Source organism: Dipteris shenzhenensis, chromosome 3, assembly GCF_047967505.1.
Source record: "Dipteris shenzhenensis isolate YYH24624 ecotype China chromosome 3, Dip_SZ_1.0, whole genome shotgun sequence".
Classification (NCBI taxonomy): domain Eukaryota; kingdom Viridiplantae; phylum Streptophyta; class Polypodiopsida; order Gleicheniales; family Dipteridaceae; genus Dipteris; species Dipteris shenzhenensis.
This window is the reverse complement of record NC_141598.1, coordinates 33,137,677-33,159,328: the sequence shown is the minus strand read 5'-3', so window position 1 is coordinate 33,159,328 and position 21,652 is coordinate 33,137,677. Positions and strand designations below refer to the sequence as shown.

At 43.1% G+C, this 21,652-nt stretch overlaps 1 protein-coding gene across 1 annotated transcript in view; it reads right to left on the bottom strand.

Moving 5' to 3' along the window:
- Nucleotides 1–21,652, bottom strand: part of LOC147903683 (uncharacterized) — a 164,078-nt gene that overhangs the window by 45,374 nt on the left and 97,052 nt on the right. Inside the window, exon 19 of the mRNA XM_087400552.1 lies at nucleotides 1,710–1,859. Coding sequence (XP_087256678.1) covers nucleotides 1,710–1,859 — 150 coding nt within the window. The remainder of the gene's footprint in view (nucleotides 1–1,709; nucleotides 1,860–21,652) is intronic.

The following is a 21,652-nucleotide window of genomic DNA, read 5'->3' as shown; positions in this document are numbered from 1 at the left end:
CGGATGATTTTGTGTCCCATAGGCCATGTATGGCCTTCCGTGGACCTTTAATAAAATTTCTTTCTTTCTTTCTTTCTCTCTCTCTCTCTCTCTCTCTCTCTCTCTCTCTCTATATATATATATATATATATATATATAGAGAGAGAGAGAGAGATGCATCCATACATACATACATACCTACATATAAATATATAATTAATTAATTAATTAATTATACATACACACACATATTTATTTATTTATTTATCTACTTATATATATATATATATAGATAGAGAGAGAGAGAGAGAGCAAACACACGTGTGCACATATCTATACATGTGTGTATGCATGCACATGCACACACACACGCATTTGTATACATACATACATACATACATACGCATGCACGCACAAAAAAAATTTTGGGTGATGTCCAGTTAGAGTTATATTATAATTTGCAACCCCCTAAAAGAAGGGGGAAGCAATTACAACATCAAAAAAGATAATTGAACAACAGATATGTAGCACTATCAATCTGATGGGCTCACAAGCAATCAAAGAAAGATTGCCTTAACGATGCTCTTAAGCAAGAGAAACTATGAAAAAAAAAACACCCAACAACTCTATGGTTGCGGTCCTTCCATATAGTCCATAGATCCTACACACACGCCCACACAACACATACACGCACACGTGCACACACACCTTTTTTTTTGGTGAAATCAACACACTTTTTTTTCTTTTTTTTTTTTGGGGGGGGGGCATCCAGATAATTATATTAACAATAATTGTCTCGGGAGGGAAATCCAAATAATTATATTAACAATAATCGTCTCCAAGAAGGAGAGCAATTATATCTTTAGAAAACATGCATATATGCCAGGTACTAAGAATAAATCCAACAGGCCCGGATGCAGACAATCATAAAAGGACTGCTGGAGGGACGCTCGGAAAAAAGAGAACTTGTTTAGAGAAGGGTCACTAAAAACCCAATGGTTTTTGTCCTTCCAAAGAGTCCATAGGGCCCAATAGCGAACCCAAACACCAAAGAGTGGCAAAAATTTGTTTAAAAATCATTTTGGCAAGATTAATTTATCAATTAACAAGAGTGGTCAGCCTAGCAAGTTGCACTATAAGTCGCATTTCATAAATAAACATCTTTTTGTTCTACACATAATAGCCACAAAGCGTCATATCTTAACTATAACAATATTATATCATAAGGTAAAGTTACCACATCACAATAAAGGCTAAAACTAAAAGAGATTAAGTGATCCTAATATCAACTAACGAAAATAGGTTTCACATTAAATCTCACTTTTATAGTTTTGAATTATCGTGTATATAAGTGTTCTGCATATAACTTTTTTTAATTGGTATCACTCATTCATGATTAGAGGCACTCTATAAGTGTAATTTTAAGATCATATCCCTACCGGTCAGGGTGCAATCCAAACAGCCAAAATAGCCTGCCAAAGACAGCCGCTGAAAAGCAGCCTGCAAGATCGCGCGCGCACACACACACACACACACATAGAGAGAGAGAGAGAGAGACACACACACACACACACACGCACGGGAACCAGCATGCCACACACACACACACACACACACACACACATATATATAGAGAGAGAGAGAGACACAATTGTAGGGGAACCAGCATGCCACAAAGTCTCCTCAAGAGATACAAGCAGCACAATGAAACCTCAACTTCAGATTCGTACCTCAATCATGTAGAACTCTTTAAGAAAAGTATAGTCGATACGAGTGCGAACCAGGAAAATTGAAAGCAAGTCAAAAAGGACGCCAACTTCATTGTTATCATGCCTCAAATAATTTAGGAAACACTTCACAAGACGTTTGCTCTCCTTCACCTATTCAAACAACCAAAAGTCCATTTATTATTCTGTACCAAATATCTTAGCTTTTTTAAATAGGCATCATGCTATTGAAGGGGCCGTAAATTATTGAATGAGAGCACAAGACATCCATTTACAGAATTCAATTGAATACCAGTCCAACCGGGGGGGGGGGGGGGGGGTGCATAGACTACAGCTCAATTCTGATGGAGAGAAATTGCAAAATGTTCTCCCCAGCCAGAACCTCTAGAAATTCTGAATCCTGCAGAATCTGTTACACAAAATAAAGGCACACGCACTCTCTTTTTTTTGTGTAAAATCCATTTTGTCATTATATTACAAAGAACAGTCCCAAAGAAAAAGACAACCAGCTACAAACATCAGAAGATGTCATTATATGACAAGAAGGCAGGAGATTCTACACACACTCTTTTTTTTTTGTGGGATGAAATCCATGTAACTTTATATTACAATAAGCAGTTCCAAGAAAAGGAACATGCTAACACAAACACACACACAACCAAGAACCTGTAATTCTAAATATTGAAGCAAAAACTAATGTAGAGCAGTGTTTCATGATCCTAAGGCAACATATCTTCTTGCTAATCCAGTAGCAGACCGCCGACATTAGCGACTCAACGTGCAATTGCAACACACAGAGGCAATCGACAAAGACTTGAGATGAGCAGCAACACAAATCAGCTAGCAACACAACCAACATCGAAAGCAGCCAAAGCTAAAGGCTCAAGCTACAAGCACACAAACAGAGACTCAGACACACAATTTTTTGCAGTCGTTTGTTCTCTTCGCAGGGCCTCTAGTCGCCGTAACCATCATCATCATATCTCTGTAAACCTCCATCTTTCTTTTTTTCCTAAGGTAGTAGATCTTGGGCCATCTGGCTTTTCCACGTGGCAGATAGCTTACTTGTGAAGATAAGGTTCAACTCAAGTGTTTTCAATCAGGGGGACCTCATAGCAGGTCGGGCAGTCTGGATGGGCATTCGTTCAAGGGAGTCCAGGTTAGGGATCCTGAATGTTTATGCACCTGCTTGCCGACAGCACCGTCCCACTTTCTGGAGACGACTAGCAGAGTGTCTTCTAGAGGTTGAATCTTGGATTGTCAGAGGGGATTTCAACAACCTAGCGCATGAAGGAGAGGGAGATAGTGAGAGCAAGAGGGAGTGAGAGAGTAGGAAGCTTGGAAGCTGTAGTTGCAATAGAATAGAGTGTAAAGAGTACAACACAAAGTGAGTAGGATAAGGTTTTGTCCTAGTGACAAAACCTTAGTAGTCACTAACCATAGTTAGTGAACTAACTGCAGTTAGGGGGAAAAACCTCTAAATGAGGGAAAAGTGCCCCTAACTAACTTATTATATTACATTGGTCACTGCTGAATTATATCTATAATTCCAACACCCCCCTGCAGTGCCAATGTCATGTACAAGGCTGATCAATCACCAAACGGATATAAGTTCAGGGCACTGCGAAATGCCTCAAACTTCTCACGTGGTAGCGCTTTGGTGAAAATATCTGCAACGTTGTCATGTGTGGACACAAAGATCATACTGATCTCTCCTGCATGCAACTTCTCTCTGACGTAGTGATAGTGAACCTCAATGTGCTTCGTGCGAGCATGAAACACTGGATTCTTTGCCACTGCAATGGCACTCTGACTATCAGTGAGAATTGGAGAAGGACCCTCCAAAGACAGATGAAGATCAGCAAATAAACGTCTCAGCCAGACACATTCAACTGTTGCTGTGAAAGCTGCCCTGTACTCAGCTTCACATGATGAGGTAGCCACTGTAGATTGTTTCTTGCTCAGCCATGAAATGCAAGATTTTCCCAAAAAGAAACAATTGCCACTAGTGGACTGCCTAGTGTCATAATCACCAGCCCAATCTGAATCACTGTAGGCATGCATCTGCAAGTCACCCCCCCTGGGAAATAGTAAGCCAAAAGACTTGGTGCCTTGCAAATAACGGAAGATGCGCTTAACTGCCTGCCAATGCATAGTTTTGGGGCTGTGCATGTACCTGCTCACCTGAGATACTGCAAACTGAATATCAGGCCTAGTATTGCAGAGATATATGAGGCATCCAACAGCTTGACTGTAAAGTGTGGCATCAACTGATTCTCCTGCATCATGCATTGTGAGTTTCAGCCCCGGTTCCATAGGAGTAGATATGGGCTTACACTCTTGCATGTTAAATCTGTCCAAAAGTTTCTGAACATACTTGGACTGAGACATAACAGTGCCACGTCTCTCATGAGAGAACTGGATCCCTAAATAAAAGTGAAGCAGCCCCAAATCTGACATATCAAAGTGGGTCTGCAAATCAGTTTTGAAATCTGCAATTTTTTCGTCATTGGACCCTGTGAGCAGTAAGTCATCAACATAAAGAAGGATGACTAAGATTTCCCCCCCATCCAGCTTGATGTAGAGGGTGCTCTCAGTAGGACTATTGTGCAGCCCCTTGCTGGTCAAAAAGGCATGTATCTTGGCATACCATGCACGAGGGGCCTGTTTCAGCCCATATAAAGCTTTATTAAGCTTGCAGACTTGAAGTGCATTGGCTGTAATTTCAAAACCCGGAGGTGGTTTGACATACACCTCTTCCAGCAAGTCCCCATTTAAGAAGGCTGTTTTGATGTCCAACTGATGAACATTCCACTCAAAATGTGCAGCCATTGCAATTACTGATCGGATGGTGGTCATCCGGGATGTAGAAGCAAAAGTCTCCTCATAATCTATGCCCTTTTTCTGAGCATAGCCTTTAGCAACCAGCCTGGCTTTATATCTGTCAATGGAGCCATCTGGCTTCCGTTTGACTTTAAATACCCATCGTGTGCCAATAGCATGTTTACCCTGTGGCAAGTCCACAACATCCCAAGTCTGATTTTTTGCAATGGACTGCAACTCATCGTGCATGGCATTCATCCAATGCACATTACCTTGTGCTTCTTCAAATGTGGCAGGCTCCTCTTCATCAAGGAGAGTACCTGCATATGCTGATTCCACTGAATTAGCACCTTCCATGTGCCTTGCTGCACTGCGAGTCCTGCCAGGTAACGGAGCATCAAGTTTACTCTCCCGGAGAGTCTGTAACAGCCAGTTTGGGACTGTTTTTGCTGCATGTATGTCTGCAATTTCTTGCTGCACCGCTTGTTCCACTGCCTGTGGAGGAGGTATGACATCCTGTGGCGGAACTGAAGCATTTGAAGGTTGCTGTAAATTCTGATTTGGATCAGAAAAATCAGCAAGGGAACCCAAAGCAATGGGTAGCAATCCTTGAAAGACATCTTCTGAAGATGAAGGCATTTGAAAATCAGCCTGAATGTGAGCTGAATTTTCAGAAAATATCACATCTCTACTTACAATGATTTTGCGTGTAGCAGGATTGTAGAGACGATACCCCTTGCTTTCTGCACTGTATCCAACAAATATGCATTTGATGGCTTTATCTGACAATTTGTGCCTAAATTCAACTGGCACATGTGCATAGGCAAGGCATCCAAAGACTCGGAAGTGATCCACTGAAGGCTTCCTGTCATTCCAGACCTCAAAAGGAGTTTTTGTTTTTAAAGCCTTAGTGGGAGCCCTGTTCAAAATGTAATTGGCACACATAAAACCCTCTAACCAGAATTTATGAGGCATGTGTTTGCTTTTCAGCATACATCTGTCCATCTCCATGAGGGTTCTATTTTTCCTCTCAGCTTTGCCATTTTGCTGAGGGGTCAGCCTGACTGTGAGCTGATGCACAATACCCTTTTGTTTGAGGAAAGCATCAAATTCTGCAGATAGGTATTCCCCACCTCTATCCGTGCGTAATGTCTGTATCTTGAGCCCGGTTTCATTTTCAACCATGGCTGAAAAGTGTTTAAACACTGTGAAGACTTCAGATTTCTTTTTCAGCCCATAAACCCAAGTAAAATTGGAGTAGTCATCAATAAATGTGACAAAGTAGAGGTACTCACTTCATTTCACCCTACTATTCAGTACACTTACGTTTTGCTCACTCTCACTCTTGCTCTCCATTGTGCTCACATCTTGTAGGAAGGAGGTTGGTGCTTAAACATTGCATTTTTCCTATTTCCATTTTTTATTTATCTTGTTGGGCACCTTCCAAATCTAGTCTGGACAGATTCAATAGAGCCTGCAGGTCTTTTCTGTGGGGAGGTATGACACGACCCCGTAGGATCTAACCCTATCACTGATCTGGAATCTTGTCCTCATTCTAAACAGAATCATAGCGCAGGTGCCTCGATCCTCCCGACCACCCCCTAGCACGTGGGCTACAGCTAGACTCATACATAGGCCCATATCTAACCCAGGCGCCCCATACCACCTAAGCCCGTCCAGAGAACCCTCGATACACCACCTATGATCCGCCATGTAGATGGCCAGAGTCCCGGCCTGGGTCCAAGCCCCATCCATCAGTTGAGGAGCACTCAACTGAACTCCACAATAGCACTGGCCCTCCTCTATATAGAAGGAAACCCACTATACATAGCACGATGCTATGAATAGCTCCCTCCATATAAAGCGAGCACTATATATGAATAAATCTCTATATATAGCAATCTCGGCTAAACATAGCCATCCAGCCCTATGCTATCCCGTAACCCACGTTTAGCTCCTATCCAACCCTAGGTACACCATGCACATGACAAGGTAACTCCAAAATTTGTAAGGTAAGGTGGTCTTATTGCACTAAGCCTAAGAAAAGAGAAGATTTAGGGGTCACTGATATTGCTATTCCAGCTAGAAAACTATCTGCAACTTGGGCTATCAAAGCTATTTTAAATCCAGAGTGTGATTGGGCTCAACTCTTGATGAAAGCAGCTCAGGCCAATTAGGGCCCCAAATGGAATATTTATCCCTTGCTATCTGCTATCTGTAATCCTAAACCTTGTAAAGCTAAGGGTAGTTCCCTTTGGCAATCTATTTGGAAGGCCTTTGAGGAGGTAAAGGCTTTTTTACAGTTCTCTGGCAAATGAGCCTTTATGGCTAATGATTCTATATGGGTCTTAGTTATCTTCAGAAATGCTCAACTCATTGAGGAAAAGTTTGCTTTGGCCAGTACTCTTTTCAAGAAAGGGCTGCAAACTCGGGGTCAACTATGGAGCAAGAAACATTTAAGGTGGAAGACCTGGCAGGAGATTAGAAGAGAGTTGCTTTAATTAATCAAAGTCGGGCACTGATTTTAAGCAAGTTGGAACTTTGGCAAAGGGAAATCAAGTGGAAAGGTGGTTTTTGTGTTAATTTTTTACAGGGAGTGTAGTTGGATAGGAAGCTCTTCGACTTCACAAAGTTGTATGGACCAATGTAAGAGGACTTAGAATAAGGAAAGGGGATGACAAATTCAGAAGATGCCCTCGTGTTCTTGAGGATACTTTCCACTTGTTTGTTGCTTGCCCACATGCTAGAAAGGTTTGAAAGTTCATTCAGTTTGAATGTGGAGAACTAGTCAATTGGAAGGTTGTTTTATTAGGAGATACATTCAAAACCAAGCAGAAGCTTTGGTTCCAAATAAGGGCACATGCTTTATGTTAGAAACATGGTGGAGAGAGAGAGAGAGAGAAGGTTAGGGTGTGAGAAAATGATGCTCAAATGAAGACATGACAAAGGCTTTCATTCATTCATCAAGTATATCATGACAAGTGAAGTACAAGCCTTTATATAGGCTACTGACACACACTCTCGCACCTAGTGCATATGGGATAAGTCCCATGATGACACGTGGCACTCACACAAGACTCACACACATAAACTAGTACTAGATCACCTAGTACTAAACACTAACACACTCTTTAACTGTGATATCTCCAACACCCCCCTTCAGAGCAAAGAGTGTGAGACCCAACACGCAAGAGTAGACCGATCCCCCCTCCATCGCAATACTACAAAGAGCAAGTCCAACTATCCAACACCTCCCATGTGATAGTGACTTCTCAGTCAACTTGAGACCGGCAAGGGCAAACCATCACTCGTCATCCCCCCTTACTCTGAACTGGGTGGTGGTCGATACCATCAACCAAAGTAAAACACAATACAATCATTTTTGGGGGACAACCCAGGGCAGAGTACCTCTTATTGAATCCAAATACATTCAATTTAGAGGGACAACTAGCTGAGAACCTTTATTTGACTCAACACAAGCACACATAGCATAGGGGCCTAGAAAGCCCAACCCTGGTCAAATGGATCCTTGTCGTCAAGAGAGAGGCCATGAACCTCTGTTGTAGCTGCATGTATCTCCTCTGGGGGCTCTTCAGGTTCAACTTCGTCTTCAGCCACAAGATTGGCATGCTTTCTTCTTGAAGCAATGGGCTTCAATGTGTCCTTTCCTTTTGCAAAACCTGCAAACATGTTCTTGTTGGTCTTCCATTTGCTTGTGGAAGCAAATGCATGATCAATAGGAGAGGCAAGAGCGGCTTCCTTATTGCGATGATCCTTCTCAATGAGGAGGGCCACCATATCAGCAAACGTGGTAGTGGCAAGACGAAGGATCTCAAGAGTGTGCTCAAAGCGAGAAATGCCATGCATACTCTTCATAAGGACGGCCATCTTATCTTCATCATCAAGGACACTCTTCAAACTTGAGAGTTGTTGAACAAGAGATCGAAACCGGGCTAGATGATCACTCAACTCATCACTCTCTTCCATTTTCAGATCATAAAATTTGAGCTTCAAAAAGACTTTAGAGTTGGTGATTTTATTACCAAAGAAGTTCTCAAGGCGATCCCAAATCTCCTTAGCAGTTGATTTGAAGTCCACATGATGAATGAGAGAGTCGGCCAAGCAAAGACCAATAAGAGCAATGGCCCTAGCATTCTGCTGCTCCATAATTTCCGTTGTTGCTGATCATTTGTCTCAAGACGCTCTTCCTCAACAACATCCCAAACTCCACGCATCAAATAATTGCATCTTGGTTTGCCACATGGGAAAGCCTTCCCCCTTGAACTTCTCCACGAGTAGGGATCTTGAAGAGAAGGAAGTCATGATGGAAGAGGGCTTCCAAAAGGCGTGCAATAAGCTGAGGGGACCAGCAAGTATGGCGGCTGGCCTAAGGCTTCAAAAACACAAGAGCAGGCCTCACGTGTGCAAGACGGCTGAGGACGTGGTTGTATAGATAGCTGCAGCAGCTGGTCGAAGGCTTGAAGCCCTTGAAAAATCCACACGCAGGTCCGAACACTAGCTCACCAAACTAAAAATCGGCTGGTATAGATGTGCTAGAGGCTGAAAAACAGCTCGGAGGGAGCTCTGTTGTAGACGGCTATGCACCAGCAGCACATAACACCCTGTTTTTGGCGATGGAATGCTCCAAAACAGCTCTGAAGGGCCACACATACAGGCGTCTCCTGGGAAATGAGCCGACCAGCAAGCTAACAGGGTGCCAAGACCACCTAGAGCAACTCAAGGACAGCTCCTAGACAGTCCGAGTAGAGGCGGCAGGCTATGGAGGGAAAACAAGAAGCAAATGGCTGAAAAAGGAGGCGGAATAGAGGCAGCTAAGCAGGTAGGAAAAGGCGAGGCAGAGGCGGCTTATGGAGAGGCTCTAAACAGCTGCAAACAGCAGGGAATGGAGGCGAAACAAGGTGAAAAACAAGAAGATGTGATAACAGAGGCGGCTGCAAGAGAAGAGACAATGGAGAGCTGTGGTGCAAAAACCCTAGGCAGCAGCAGGCTGTAGAAGAGGCTGAAGCAGATTTAGGGTTTCGAATTAAGGTTAGGTCTAGGATGACGTGGCAGCTATGGCTATGGCAGGCTAACCTACTCTGATACCATGTAAGAAACATGGTGTGGAGAGAGAGAGAGAGAGAGAGAGAGATAGAGAGAGAGAGAGGGTTAGGGTGTGAGGAAATGATGCTCAAATGAAGACCTGACAAAGGCTTTCATTCATTCATCAAGTATATCATGACAAGTGAAGTACAAGCCTTTATATAGGCTACTCACACACACTCTAGCACCTAGTGCATATGGGATAAGTCCCATGATGACACGTGACACTCACACAAGACTCACACATAAACTAGTACTAGATCACCTAGTATTACACACTAACACTCTTTGACTATGATATCTCCAACACTTTATGGTTTATTTGGATGTCTAGAAACAATTTTCAGTTTAATGATGTGGAAATTTCTACTGATGCCTTGTTTGCTGCATCATGGGACAGAAAAAAAGAAGGTTGAAATTTCATATAAGTGCATATAATCTTGAACACACTAGGTTGAGTGCAGATTTGGCTGAACACGAGCAGGTGTACCTTGGTGGAAGAGCATGACAAACTGCCACATTACCTTCACAGGAAGCCTTCAGCACTAGATAAAACCGAGCACTCAGCTGCTCAAAGCAAAGCTGCTACATGTCCTGCTACCCAGTTCCCCTCTCAAGATGCTATGCTGCAGACCCATGGTGATTTGTCTCAAGAACATGAGATTTCTCTTGACCCTCTTTAGGGAGTACTTTCTCAGGCTGTTGCTGATGTCACTGCTCAGAGTGCAGATTTTAGTGAAGATGCTGCTAAAAGCTTTTCCTTTTAGGTCCCCTCTTGCATTTATAGGAGGACCTAAAGGACTTTATCTTAGTTTTTTGCATTCTAATGTTTTTTGTATTCCCCTTATGTAAGGGTGACTATGTTGTAAGTCCTCTATTGGACTAGTTGAACTACAAAGCGATAAACTCTAATGATGTACAAATGTTAAGAAAATTAATATAATCACTTTCTTTTTGCCCCCAAAAAAAAAAGCGTTTGGCCTATAGGGATTTTCTACACTCTTTCCACAGGAGCTATCCACTCGATGTATAGACCACCTTCGTGGCTGTTAGCCCCTGTTCTAGAGGCAACCTAGACAATGAGTTGGAAGTGGAAGTGTTTCATGTAAGCAGTAAGGTGGATTGCCATGTGATGCCAGCCAGACTTGGGGCTTTTCCTTTGATCTTAGGAAGGCCATGGTTGCAGAAAGTTAAGGCTGTACAAGATTGGGGCAAAGCAGTAATCTCTGTGCAGATTACTTCAAGTAAGAAGATGAGGTTTGACATGATTAGTAAGTAGGGCAGCAATTTCTGATTCAAGGAGAGGAAGAGAGGAAAGTGAAACTTCTGATGACGAGAGTAGTAGTTCTGCTAAGGATAGTAGCTCTTCCATAGTAAGTGAGGAGGTTGATGTGGCTTTTGTTGAGTTACAAGATTTACAAGGTGATAGCAGTGAATGAGATGGAAGAAGAAGATAGGTGTGAGAGCATGGAGAAATTTATGCAGCCTAGAAATCCTCAAGAATCGTGTTGGGAGTTAACAGAGAAAACACTCAATCCAGATCTCATCGTGGAGGCGAGGGAGGTTTACTCTAGAATGCTGAGGAAGTACCCTGATTTGTTTATCACCTCATATGAAGAGATACGAGGATTTAGAGGAAAGCCTTTGACGATCGACTTGAAAGAGAATGCTAAGCCTGTGTTTCGGAAAATGAGGAAGTTAAGTCCAAAGCAGAAGGAGGTGTTGAAAGAGGAAGTGTGTAAATTGCTTAAGACTGGAATCATTTGTCCCGTAGTTTATTCGGACTGGGCAAGTCCTGTTGTAATTGTGCCAAAGGGTGAGAGCAAATGGAGAGTTTGTGTAGATTTCAAGCCTTTAAATGCAGTCACTAAGAGCCAACACTATCCTTTACCTCATGTTGATGAAATACTGAACAAAGTGTCAGGACATGAGATGTATAGTATATGTGATGGATTTTCTGGGTATTTTCAGATCTTTATTGCTCCTGAAGATCAACTGAAAACAACTTTTCTAACTCCGTGGGGATGTTATTGTTATAAGCAAATGCCTTTTGGGCTGAAAAATGGACCTTCACATTATTAGGCAAACATTGATGAGGTTTTGGCTTCATTCTTGGATAAATTCTGTAGGGTGTTTATAGATGATATATGTGTATACAGCCACAGGATGGATCATTGTGAAAAGTTAGATCAAGTTTTTCAGAAGAGAGATGAGACTGGAGGGCAATCGGAAGTGCTTTTTGGCAAGGTCTAGTATCAAAGTACTTGGTCATATCATTTCTGAAAATGGAATTGAACCAAACACAGAAAAGGTTAAGGCTTTGGTGGTGTTGTCTCCACCCGTGAATCTCAAGCAGTTGCATACTTTCCTACAGAAGGTAAAGTATTTATCCCGTTTGATACCCATGCTGTCTTAAGTGTTGTATCCATTACAGAGAAGATACCTTTGCAGTGGCCTGAAGAGTGTGGAGAAGTATTTGAACAGGTGAAGGGAATATTGGGAATGGTGTCAAGTGTAAAGTCTCCTGATTACACTAAAACTTTTTTTGTGAATCCCTCAGTTGGACCTGATGCAATAGGGGCTATTTTGCTGCAGCAAAGAGATAATTCCAGTTATATGAGGCCCATCTATTATGTGAGCAGGCTGAAGAATGATCCATACCCATGCTGTCTTAAGTGTTGTATCCATTACAGAGAAGATACCTTTGCAGTGGCCTGAAGAGTGTGGAGAAGTATTTGAACAGGTGAAGGGAATATTGGGAATGGTGTCAAGTGTAAAGTCTCCTGATTACACTAAAACTTTTTTTGTGAATCCCTCAGTTGGACCTGATGCAATAGGGGCTATTTTGCTGCAGCAAAGAGATAATTCCAGTTATATGAGGCCCATCTATTATGTGAGCAGGCTGAAGAATGATCCAGAGAGGAGATTTTCAAATGCTCAAATGGTTTTGGCAAGTTTGGTGTATGCTTGTAGAAGATTGAGATCTTATCTCTTCTTTTGTGGTGTTGACAAGCTGTACTTTACTTCCTCAATTGTTGAATGATGCTACACTTTCAAAGGGAATGATCAAATGGGTGACTGAGCTGCAAGAGTACACATTCACTTTTTTGGCTTAAAGTTCTACCAGGGCAACATTGGCTGATCTCCTTCCTTACAAAGAAGGGCCGATTTTGGTGAAGGGAGTGGAGGAGCAGATTGATAATAGGGAAGAAAGCACGCTGGAAAATGCAAATACATTGTTCTTTGATAATTCTTTCAGGAAGAGTTTGAGCCGAGCCACAGGTGGTATAGTGATAGGGAGAGAAATTAGAAGGGAGGGTTTTCAGCTTCAAGTGAATAGTAACAATGAAGCTGAGTATGGTGCTTTGCGTGACGGGTTTAAGTTGTGTATTAATATGGGTGTGAAGAGACTCATTGTGAAGGGTGATGCCATGTTAATCATTAAGCAAATCTTGGGTATTTGGAAAACCAAACACACTCATCTTGAGAGATGGTTGTATGCTGTTAAGAGGTTGCTTGGACAGCTTGAGGCATGTGTCTGTTGGGGTAAAGGCACATTGCCACCCCTTTATTAAAGATATGACACCTATGACTGTCTTAAGACAGTCATAGGGGGAAAACCTAATCCTAATAAAACTTAAGAGTTTGTGGTGTGGCTTATCACTACACACCCGCACTTTTGGAGTTTTTTCTCTCTCTCACACTCTCTCCCTCTTGTACTTCTCCCCCATTTCTTCTCCCTTCAACTGGTATCAGAGCCTCACTTCCTCCCTACCCCTGCCTACCAGCTCCCTCTACCTCTACTTCCCCCCGGGGCTTGTACCCCCTTGACATAGAGCAGGCAGCTGCAGCAGGGCGGCACGGGACAGCTGCAACAGGGCGGTTGCAGCAGGGCGGTGCATCGCGAGCTACAGCAAGGCGCATCGAGGGCTGAAGCAGGGCGGCGCATCGTGGGCTACAGCAGGGCGGCGCCGAGCAGCGCACATGTGGGCAGATCTGAGCATCGCGCGGTCGCGCCGTACAGTCGTACGGACGTACGGTCGTCCGTACATCTGTACGGACACACCGTACCTTCGACTGTACCGTACGGACAGCCGTACGGATTGCGACAGGAAGGGGCGTCTTTTCTCCTTCGTCAGGGATCTGCAGCATTCTCCTTCGTCAAGGATCTGCAACAAGAGAAGTACATTTTTTCGAAAAAAAAAATTTTCTGAATCCTGCAGAAGTACAGCAAGTACAGGTACTCTGCACAAGTACACTGGTACAAAAGTACAGCAGGTACATCAGTTTTTTTTTTGGGAGAAAAAGAGAAGGAGAAAGAGCACTCTGCTCTTCATTCAGGATCATTTTCAGTTCTCAAAACTGTGTTTTTTGAAAGTACAGCAAGTACCTTCATCTCCCTCGTGCTTGAGGTGACCAGAACCACAGTGTGTGGTTGATTGCACAGTTATTTTGTTTTGGGAAGGTAATGCCTTGATCTTGCAGAGGATATATGCTTTTACTGGGTTTGAATCTCAGTTTACGGGTGAGCAGATCATAGGGCTTTTGCCCAGCAGTTGATGCTTTGTATGCCTTGAGGTAGTGTGGTGCCAGAGTGCGCACATTTGTCTCGATTTCCGCAATGTGGAGGTGACATTTTCTTGCAGGTCACATTTCTTGTGCAACACTCAGAGAACCTCAGTTGAGCCACGCTTGGCCAGGGCGCATCGAGTTTACTCGGTCCCTAACTGTCCATCGTTGACAGTGCTCAAAAGGTTCCTCATTGAGTGTTTGTATGTTGGGATCTGTGTATGTCATTTCTACACAGGGCAGTATTTGCATTACACTGTTAGTTGATTTTGTCAGAGAGATTTGCACATTGTATGCCTTATCCCTCATTGTTGAGGTTGTTTTCACTTGGTACAAGTGTCAGATCAAGGGGCTTTTGCCCAAATTTTGCTTCAGAGCACTTGGGTTACTGTCAGAGATCTTCAGATGCATTTTATTCCCTTGGCAAAAGGGTAATTGCTTGGGATTTATCCCATTTTCTGTTGCAGGTTTTGTGACAGGCTAAAGTGTCTGGAGCTTTTTTTTTTTTTTCGGTAAACAAAACAGTATATGCCAAGTGGTTTATGCATATTAAATCAGTGCAATACCTCATCTGAGGTGGGAGAAGTGATCAGGACAGCAGTGCAGCAGTGTTTACAACAGTGTTTTGTGCCCTGTCAGCTGATGATGCACTGTTAAAGCACTTGTGGAGCATCTGCAGCATTCTGAAATTACTGTTTTTTTATGCCTATTTGAGCACGGTACAGTGTGTCAGAAGGTACAGTAACTGGAGAGAAATTTTCTGTTGTGCTGCAGATTTTCTGACAGTAAAAACAGCACTATTGTGAGTGCTCCTGGCTCTTGATAGAGCAGGTTTTTTCTGAGAAATCAGAATTTTATTCAGTCTTTTTTTGACTTACAGGAAGTCAGGTACTTTCCTTATCTGATATGGCATCAGGGGGAAGTGAATCATCAATTCTAAACATAAAGAAGTTGGAAGGGGCACACAATTATGCATTATGGGCAGAACAGTGTTTGAATCTACTTCTGTTAAAGAAGATTTCTAAGCCCATAAGGGTGAAGGGTGTCAAGCCATCTGACATGGCAAATGATGACTGGGAAGAGCTTGATTTGTCCGCAAGGGCAGCTATCATGCTTACTATTTCTGATACTCTTGTGTTCAGTGTTCAGGCTGAAAAGACCTCTTATGGCCTATGGCAGAGGCTAGCAGAGTTATATGCCCAAAAGAGTTCAGCCAGTAAGGTTTATTGGTTGAAGAAGCTGGTTGATCTTCGCATGAAGGAAGGTACAGCTATGACCTCACACTTGAGTGAGTTCAATGCCATCTTTACACAGCTTATTGCACAGGGATTGAACCTTGATGAGGAGTTCAAGGCTACTTTCTTGTTGTGTACCCTCCCTGAGAGTTGGGACACTTTCAAGACCACCCTGTCAAATTCGAATGTCACTCTTATGTATGCTGATGTAGAAAGCTCTCTCCTTATGGAGGAGATGAGCAGGAAGAATAATGCGAGCAGCAAGTCTTCAAATGCCTTGCAGGTACAGGATAGAGGCAGGACTCAGCAGAAGGGGAGATCTGCTAGTAAGTCCAAATCCCGCAGTCAGTCCCGTGGTAAAAAGGATATTGAATGCTTTTATTGTGGCAAGAAGGGACATGTGAAGTCTAAGTGCTTCAAGTTCATACGGAAAGGATATTGAATGCTTTTATTGTGGCAAGAAGGGACATGTGAAGTCTAAGTGCTTCAAGTTCATACGGGATCAGAAAGCCAAAAAGGCTGAAACAAAGGATGCAGGCAGTGGAAGCAAAGGCAAAGGCAAGGCCAAGGCAGATGACTTGGATGCAGTGAATGTTGCAGCAGAGGATAGTGACAGAGACATACATAATGTTTTATGCTCTTCTGCTGTAATTGCACATACCTTGGTTATTGATGGCTATGACATGCACACCTGGCTCTTGGATTCAGGTGCTTCTTTTCATGTTACTCCTCATAGGGAGTGGTTTACTTCCTACACAGGTATTCATGGAGTTGTTCACCTTGGGAACAACTATGCATGTCAGATTGCAGGGATTGGCAGTATACAGATAGTGTTCCCTGATGGACGCACATTTATGCTTGATGGTGTTCGCCATGTGCCGCAAATCAAGAAAAATCTGACTAGCACTGGCTTGTTGGATGACAGTGGTTACCACACCACATTTGGGGATTCCAAATGGGTGATTACTGATGGCCAGGTTGTAGTGGCTGAGGGTTTTAAGAGTGATACCTTGTACCCTCTTTATGTTTCCAGTGTGGGTAATCATGTTGTTGCCATAACCGAGCTGCCAAAGGTTTCATTGTGACATAGCCGGTTGGGACACATGTCTGTTAAAGGAATGCAAGAACTGTCACGTTTGGGTTATCTGCCGTCTCTTTCTTTTTCAGATTTGCCTACTTGTGATCATTGCATATTTGGCAAGCATTCTGTGACTCCTCATAAGAGGAGAACTCCCCAAAATAGAGCACCGCTTGATCTAGTGCACACTGATTTGTGTGAGATGCCACAGTTATCACTAGGGGGTGCAAAGTATTTCATTACTTTCATTGATGATGCCACACGCAGAGTGTGGGTCTATTTCTTGAAGCATAAAAGCGATGCCTTAGATGCTTTCAAGAAGTTTGTCGCTCAGGTTGAGAATCGGACAGGTCGCAGGCTGAAATGCCTTAGATCCGATAATGGGGGTGAGTATGTGTCACATGCTTTTGTGCAGTTTTGCGAAGCTAAGGGCATCAAACAGGAACTCACAGCCCCTCATAATGCATCTCAAAATGGTGTAAGTGAGCAAATGAATCGAACTATTCAAGAGAAGGTTCGATGTATGTTGTCTTATGCTGCATTGCCCCATGGCTTTTGGACAGAAGCCGTGCAAACAGCAGTTCACATTATTAACAAGTCACCAAACAAGGCTTTGGAGTTGAAAGTGCCAGAGGAGGTGTGGTCTGGCAAGCCACCCTCATATAAGCACTTACGTGTATTTGGCTGCGAGTGCTTTGCTCATGTACGCAAAGAACTGCGCACCAAACTGGAGCCAAAGTCTCTCAGATGCATCTTTATGGGTTATGGTGACGAAGGTGAAATGGAATACAGGTTATGGGATCCCGTTAAACGGAAGATTATACGCAGCAATGATGTCATCTTTAAAGAGGATAGTGTCCACAAGGAACCCGTGCAACCTGTGGAATACAGGAGGGTTATTTATGATGATGTTGGACAGCAAAGAATGCCCTTTTATATGCAGCAGCAGGCTGCTGCAGATAACCCTGTTCAAGAGGGTATACAGGCTGGAAATCAGCCAGATAATTTTGCCAATGATGCACCACTGGATATGCCAGCAGATGGGGCTGTAGAACAGCCAGATATGGTGGTACAGCCACCCGTCATGCATGACGAACAGGCTGGACAGCAGCCTAATCCAGAACATTTTGTTAGGAGGAGCACCCGTGTACAACGGCCTCCTGCCAGGTTTGTTCCAGGAGCCAATAATGTGGCTGATTTTATCATGCTGACAGATTGTGGTGAGCCTTCCAGCTTCAAGGAAGCTATGGGAAGAACACAGAAAAGGAAGTGGGAGAAAGCCATGCAGTCAAAAATGGACTCCCTACTTCAAAATGATACATGGGACTTGGTGCAGCTACCTGCAGGCAGAAAGGTTTTGCCATGCAAGTGGGTTTACAAAGTCAAAGTGGATTCAAATGCTTTACCGAGGTATAAGGCCAGATTGGTTGCCAAGGGATTTAAGCAGGAGAAGGGCATTGACTTTGATGAGATCTTTTCCCCTGTAGTCAAGATGACTACTTTGCGAGCAGTGTTAGCTCTTGTTGCTCATGAGGACATGGATTTATGTCAGATGGATGTGAAGACTGCTTTTCTTCACGGAGATCTCCATGATGAGATCTATATGAGTCAGCCAGAGGGATATGCTGTTAAAGGGAAAGAGCAGCTTGTGTGTAAGCTCAAGAGGAGCTTGTATGGACTCAAGCAGGCGCCAAGAGAATGGTACAAGAAGTTTGATGCCTTCATGCAGTCCCAAGGGTATCATAGGTGTGAGACCGATCATTGCTTGTACACCAAACGGGCAAAGGATGGCAGTTTGATGCTACTCATTCTATATGTGGATGACATGCTGATTGTCAGTAAATCTCAGCAGGAGATTAGTACTTTGAAGAAACAACTGCATAAGTCTTTTGACATGACAGACTTGGGTGATGCAAACCATATTCTTGGCATGCGGATTACTCGTGACAGGTCCAAGGGACTTTTGTTTCTGTCACAAAAGGAGTACATTGACAAAGTACTGCAAAGGTTTAAAATGGAGGGGGCGAAGTCTATTAGTACCCCGTTGCCTCCACATTTAAAACTCAGCAGTAAGGACAGCCCCAGATCAAATGATAAGGCTGAGATGGCCAAGGTTCCGTATGCATCTGCAGTTGGTTCTTTGATGTATGCCATGGTTGCCACTCGTCCGGATATTGCTTTTGCGGTGGGAGTCATCAGCAGGTATATGGCAAATCCAGGCAAGCGGCATTGGGAAGCAGTGAAAGGTGTCTTGAGGTATCTCAAGGGTACCAAAGACTTGTGCATATGCTATGGTAGGCAGGATGCATTAGTGCATGGTTTTACAGATTCAGACTATGCAGGGAATGCAGATAACCGGAAGTCTACTACCGGTTATATTTTCACATTTGCAGGAGGTGCTATATCATGGGTGTCTCGGTTGCAGAAATGCATTGCACTATCAACTACTGAAGCGGACAGCCCCAGATCAGATGATGATAAGGCTGAGATGGCCAAGGTTCCATATGCATCTGCAGTTGGTTCTTTGATGCATGCCATGGTTGCCACTCGTCCGGATATTGCTTTTGCGGTGGGAGTCATCAGCAGGTATATGGCAAATCCAGGCAAGCGGCATTGGGAAGCAGTGAAAGGTGTCTTGAGGTATCTCAAGGGTACCAAAGACTTGTGCATATGCTATGGTAGGCAGGATGCATTAGTGCATGGTTTTACAGATTCAGACTATGCAGGGAATGCAGATAACCGGAAGTCTACTACCGGTTATATTTTCACATTTGCAGGAGGTGCTATATCATGGGTGTCTCGGTTGCAGAAATGCGTTGCACTATCAACTACTGAAGCTGAATATGTTGCAGCCACTGAGGCTTGCAAGGAAGCAATATGGCTTACTCGGCTGGTGGGAGATTTGGGCATTACAGGAGATATGCCAGTTTTGCATTGTGATAGTCAGAGTGCTATCATGTTGGCAAAGAATCCGGTCTTTCATTAGAAGACCAAGCACATAGATGTGAAATATCATTTCATCAGAGGGAGGTACTGGAAGACAAGCGACTTGAGCTTGTGAAGGTACATACTGATGATAATCCTGCAGATTTGCTCACTAAGAGCTTGCCTACAGAGCGGTTTGCACATTGCCGCCACATCATGGGATTAGGATGAGACCACTCTTATTTTATGGTCTTGTATACAGTAACTGTATATTGCTGTAATTTTTATTCTTTTCTCCCCTTTAGGCATATTGGCCTTTAGGTGGGAGGTTGTTGGGGTACATTGCCACCCCTTTATTAAAGATATGACACCTATGACTGTCTTAAGACAGTCATAGGGGGAAAACCTAATCCTAATAAAACTTAAGAGTTTGTGGTGTGGCTTATCACTACACCCGCACTTTTGGAGTTTTTTCTCTCTCTCACACTCTCTCCCTCTTGTACTTCTCCCCCATTTCTTCTCCCTTCAGTGTCATGTGGGAAGAGATCAAAATCAGGAAGCACATGCTGCAGCCCAAAGTCTGGTTGATGTTTGTGTGAATGCTATGAGAATACAAGAGCCTCTCTACAGAGGAAGAGAAGGGTTGTTTAAGCAGGAAATTTTTTTGATGACAAGAAAAGTTCCTCCAGAAGTTCCCAAGCATCAGAGGTATAGGTTTATCAAGTGTTGTCAACCTTATCGCTTGACTAATGATGTTCTTTATATGCACCGGATTGACACGATACTCAGAAGGATACCATGGCAACAAGAGATTTTACATATACTTGAAGCAAATCATGAAGGTGTTTGTGGTGGTCATTTTGCTTTCAAAACTATGCTGAGGAAGATTCTAACTTTAGGTTACATATGGCCGTCTCTCCAGCCGGATGTGAGACACTGGTGTAGATCTTGTCACCAATGTCAGCAAATGGGGAAGAGAGTTCTTTATCCGGAATTAAGGAATGTTGTAATTGCTTTCAATATTTTCAAAAAGTGGGGTGTGGATGCGATAGGACCCATGCCTATGACAGCAAGGCTGTGAAGGCTGTAAATGCAAAGACGGTGTGTAAGTTTATTTATGAAGAGATTTGCTGTCGTTTTGGTGTACCTCTGGGAAATAGTTTCAGATAGAGGTCCCGGGTTTAGGAGTGAATTAATGGATCTTTTGTGTGATAAGCTAAAAATTAAGCACAGGTATGCCACTCCACACTATCCACGATGCAATGCCATGGATGAGTATTTTAATGGTGAGCTTATAGGGATAATGGGAAAGATGATGAGAGTTTTTTAGAAGACTTGGGATTTAGCAGTATCATGGACTTTGTAGGCATACCACATTGCTGTGAAGGAAGGAACTAAGTTTTCTCCTTATCATTTGATCTACGGAAAGGAAGCTTTATTACATTGGACGTGGAGATTCTAGCCCTTCAAACACTAATGAAGTTGGATGACAAACCCAATGAAATGTATGAAAATATGTGCCGGGTAACAAAAATGTCGTGGCTGATGCACTTTCCAGGAAACCACACCCTGAAGCAGTCTCCAAGAAACCCAGTGTTTTAGCAGTGAGCATTGCTTACAACAATGTGTTAGATGTGATGAAAGATCAGTATGTTAATGATGCTGATTTTTCAACTATTTATGATCAACTTTCTAATGGTCAAAGGCATGATCACTATATGTTGAAAGAGGGTTTCATTTTGATGCATGGACGACTCTGTGTCACTGATCAAATGCAACAGAAAGTCATAATGGAAAGTCATGCTCCTCCATATGCAGGACATCGGGGAATTACAGCAACAATTACAGTAATGGAGCAATACTTTTATTGGCCATCTTTGAGGAAAGATGTGGAAGAATATGTGAGAATATGCATGGTTTGTCAGAAAGTAAAGTTTGACAGGCAGGATGCACTTGGGTTGTTACACCCTTTGCCAATTCCAGATAGACCATGGCAAAGCATAGCTATGGATTTTGTGTTTGATCTTCCATGTACTCCTACTGGACATGATGGATTGTGGACAATAATTTGCAGGTTTAGCAAACAAGCCCACTTTGTGCCATAATAATGTGTAATTAAACGCGGCATGGTGCCTAGCTCATAAGCATAATTAATCCCTAGGCCCAAAGGCATTCCAAGGAATTAGAAGAGTGGTTGTTGGGAAATGATGACA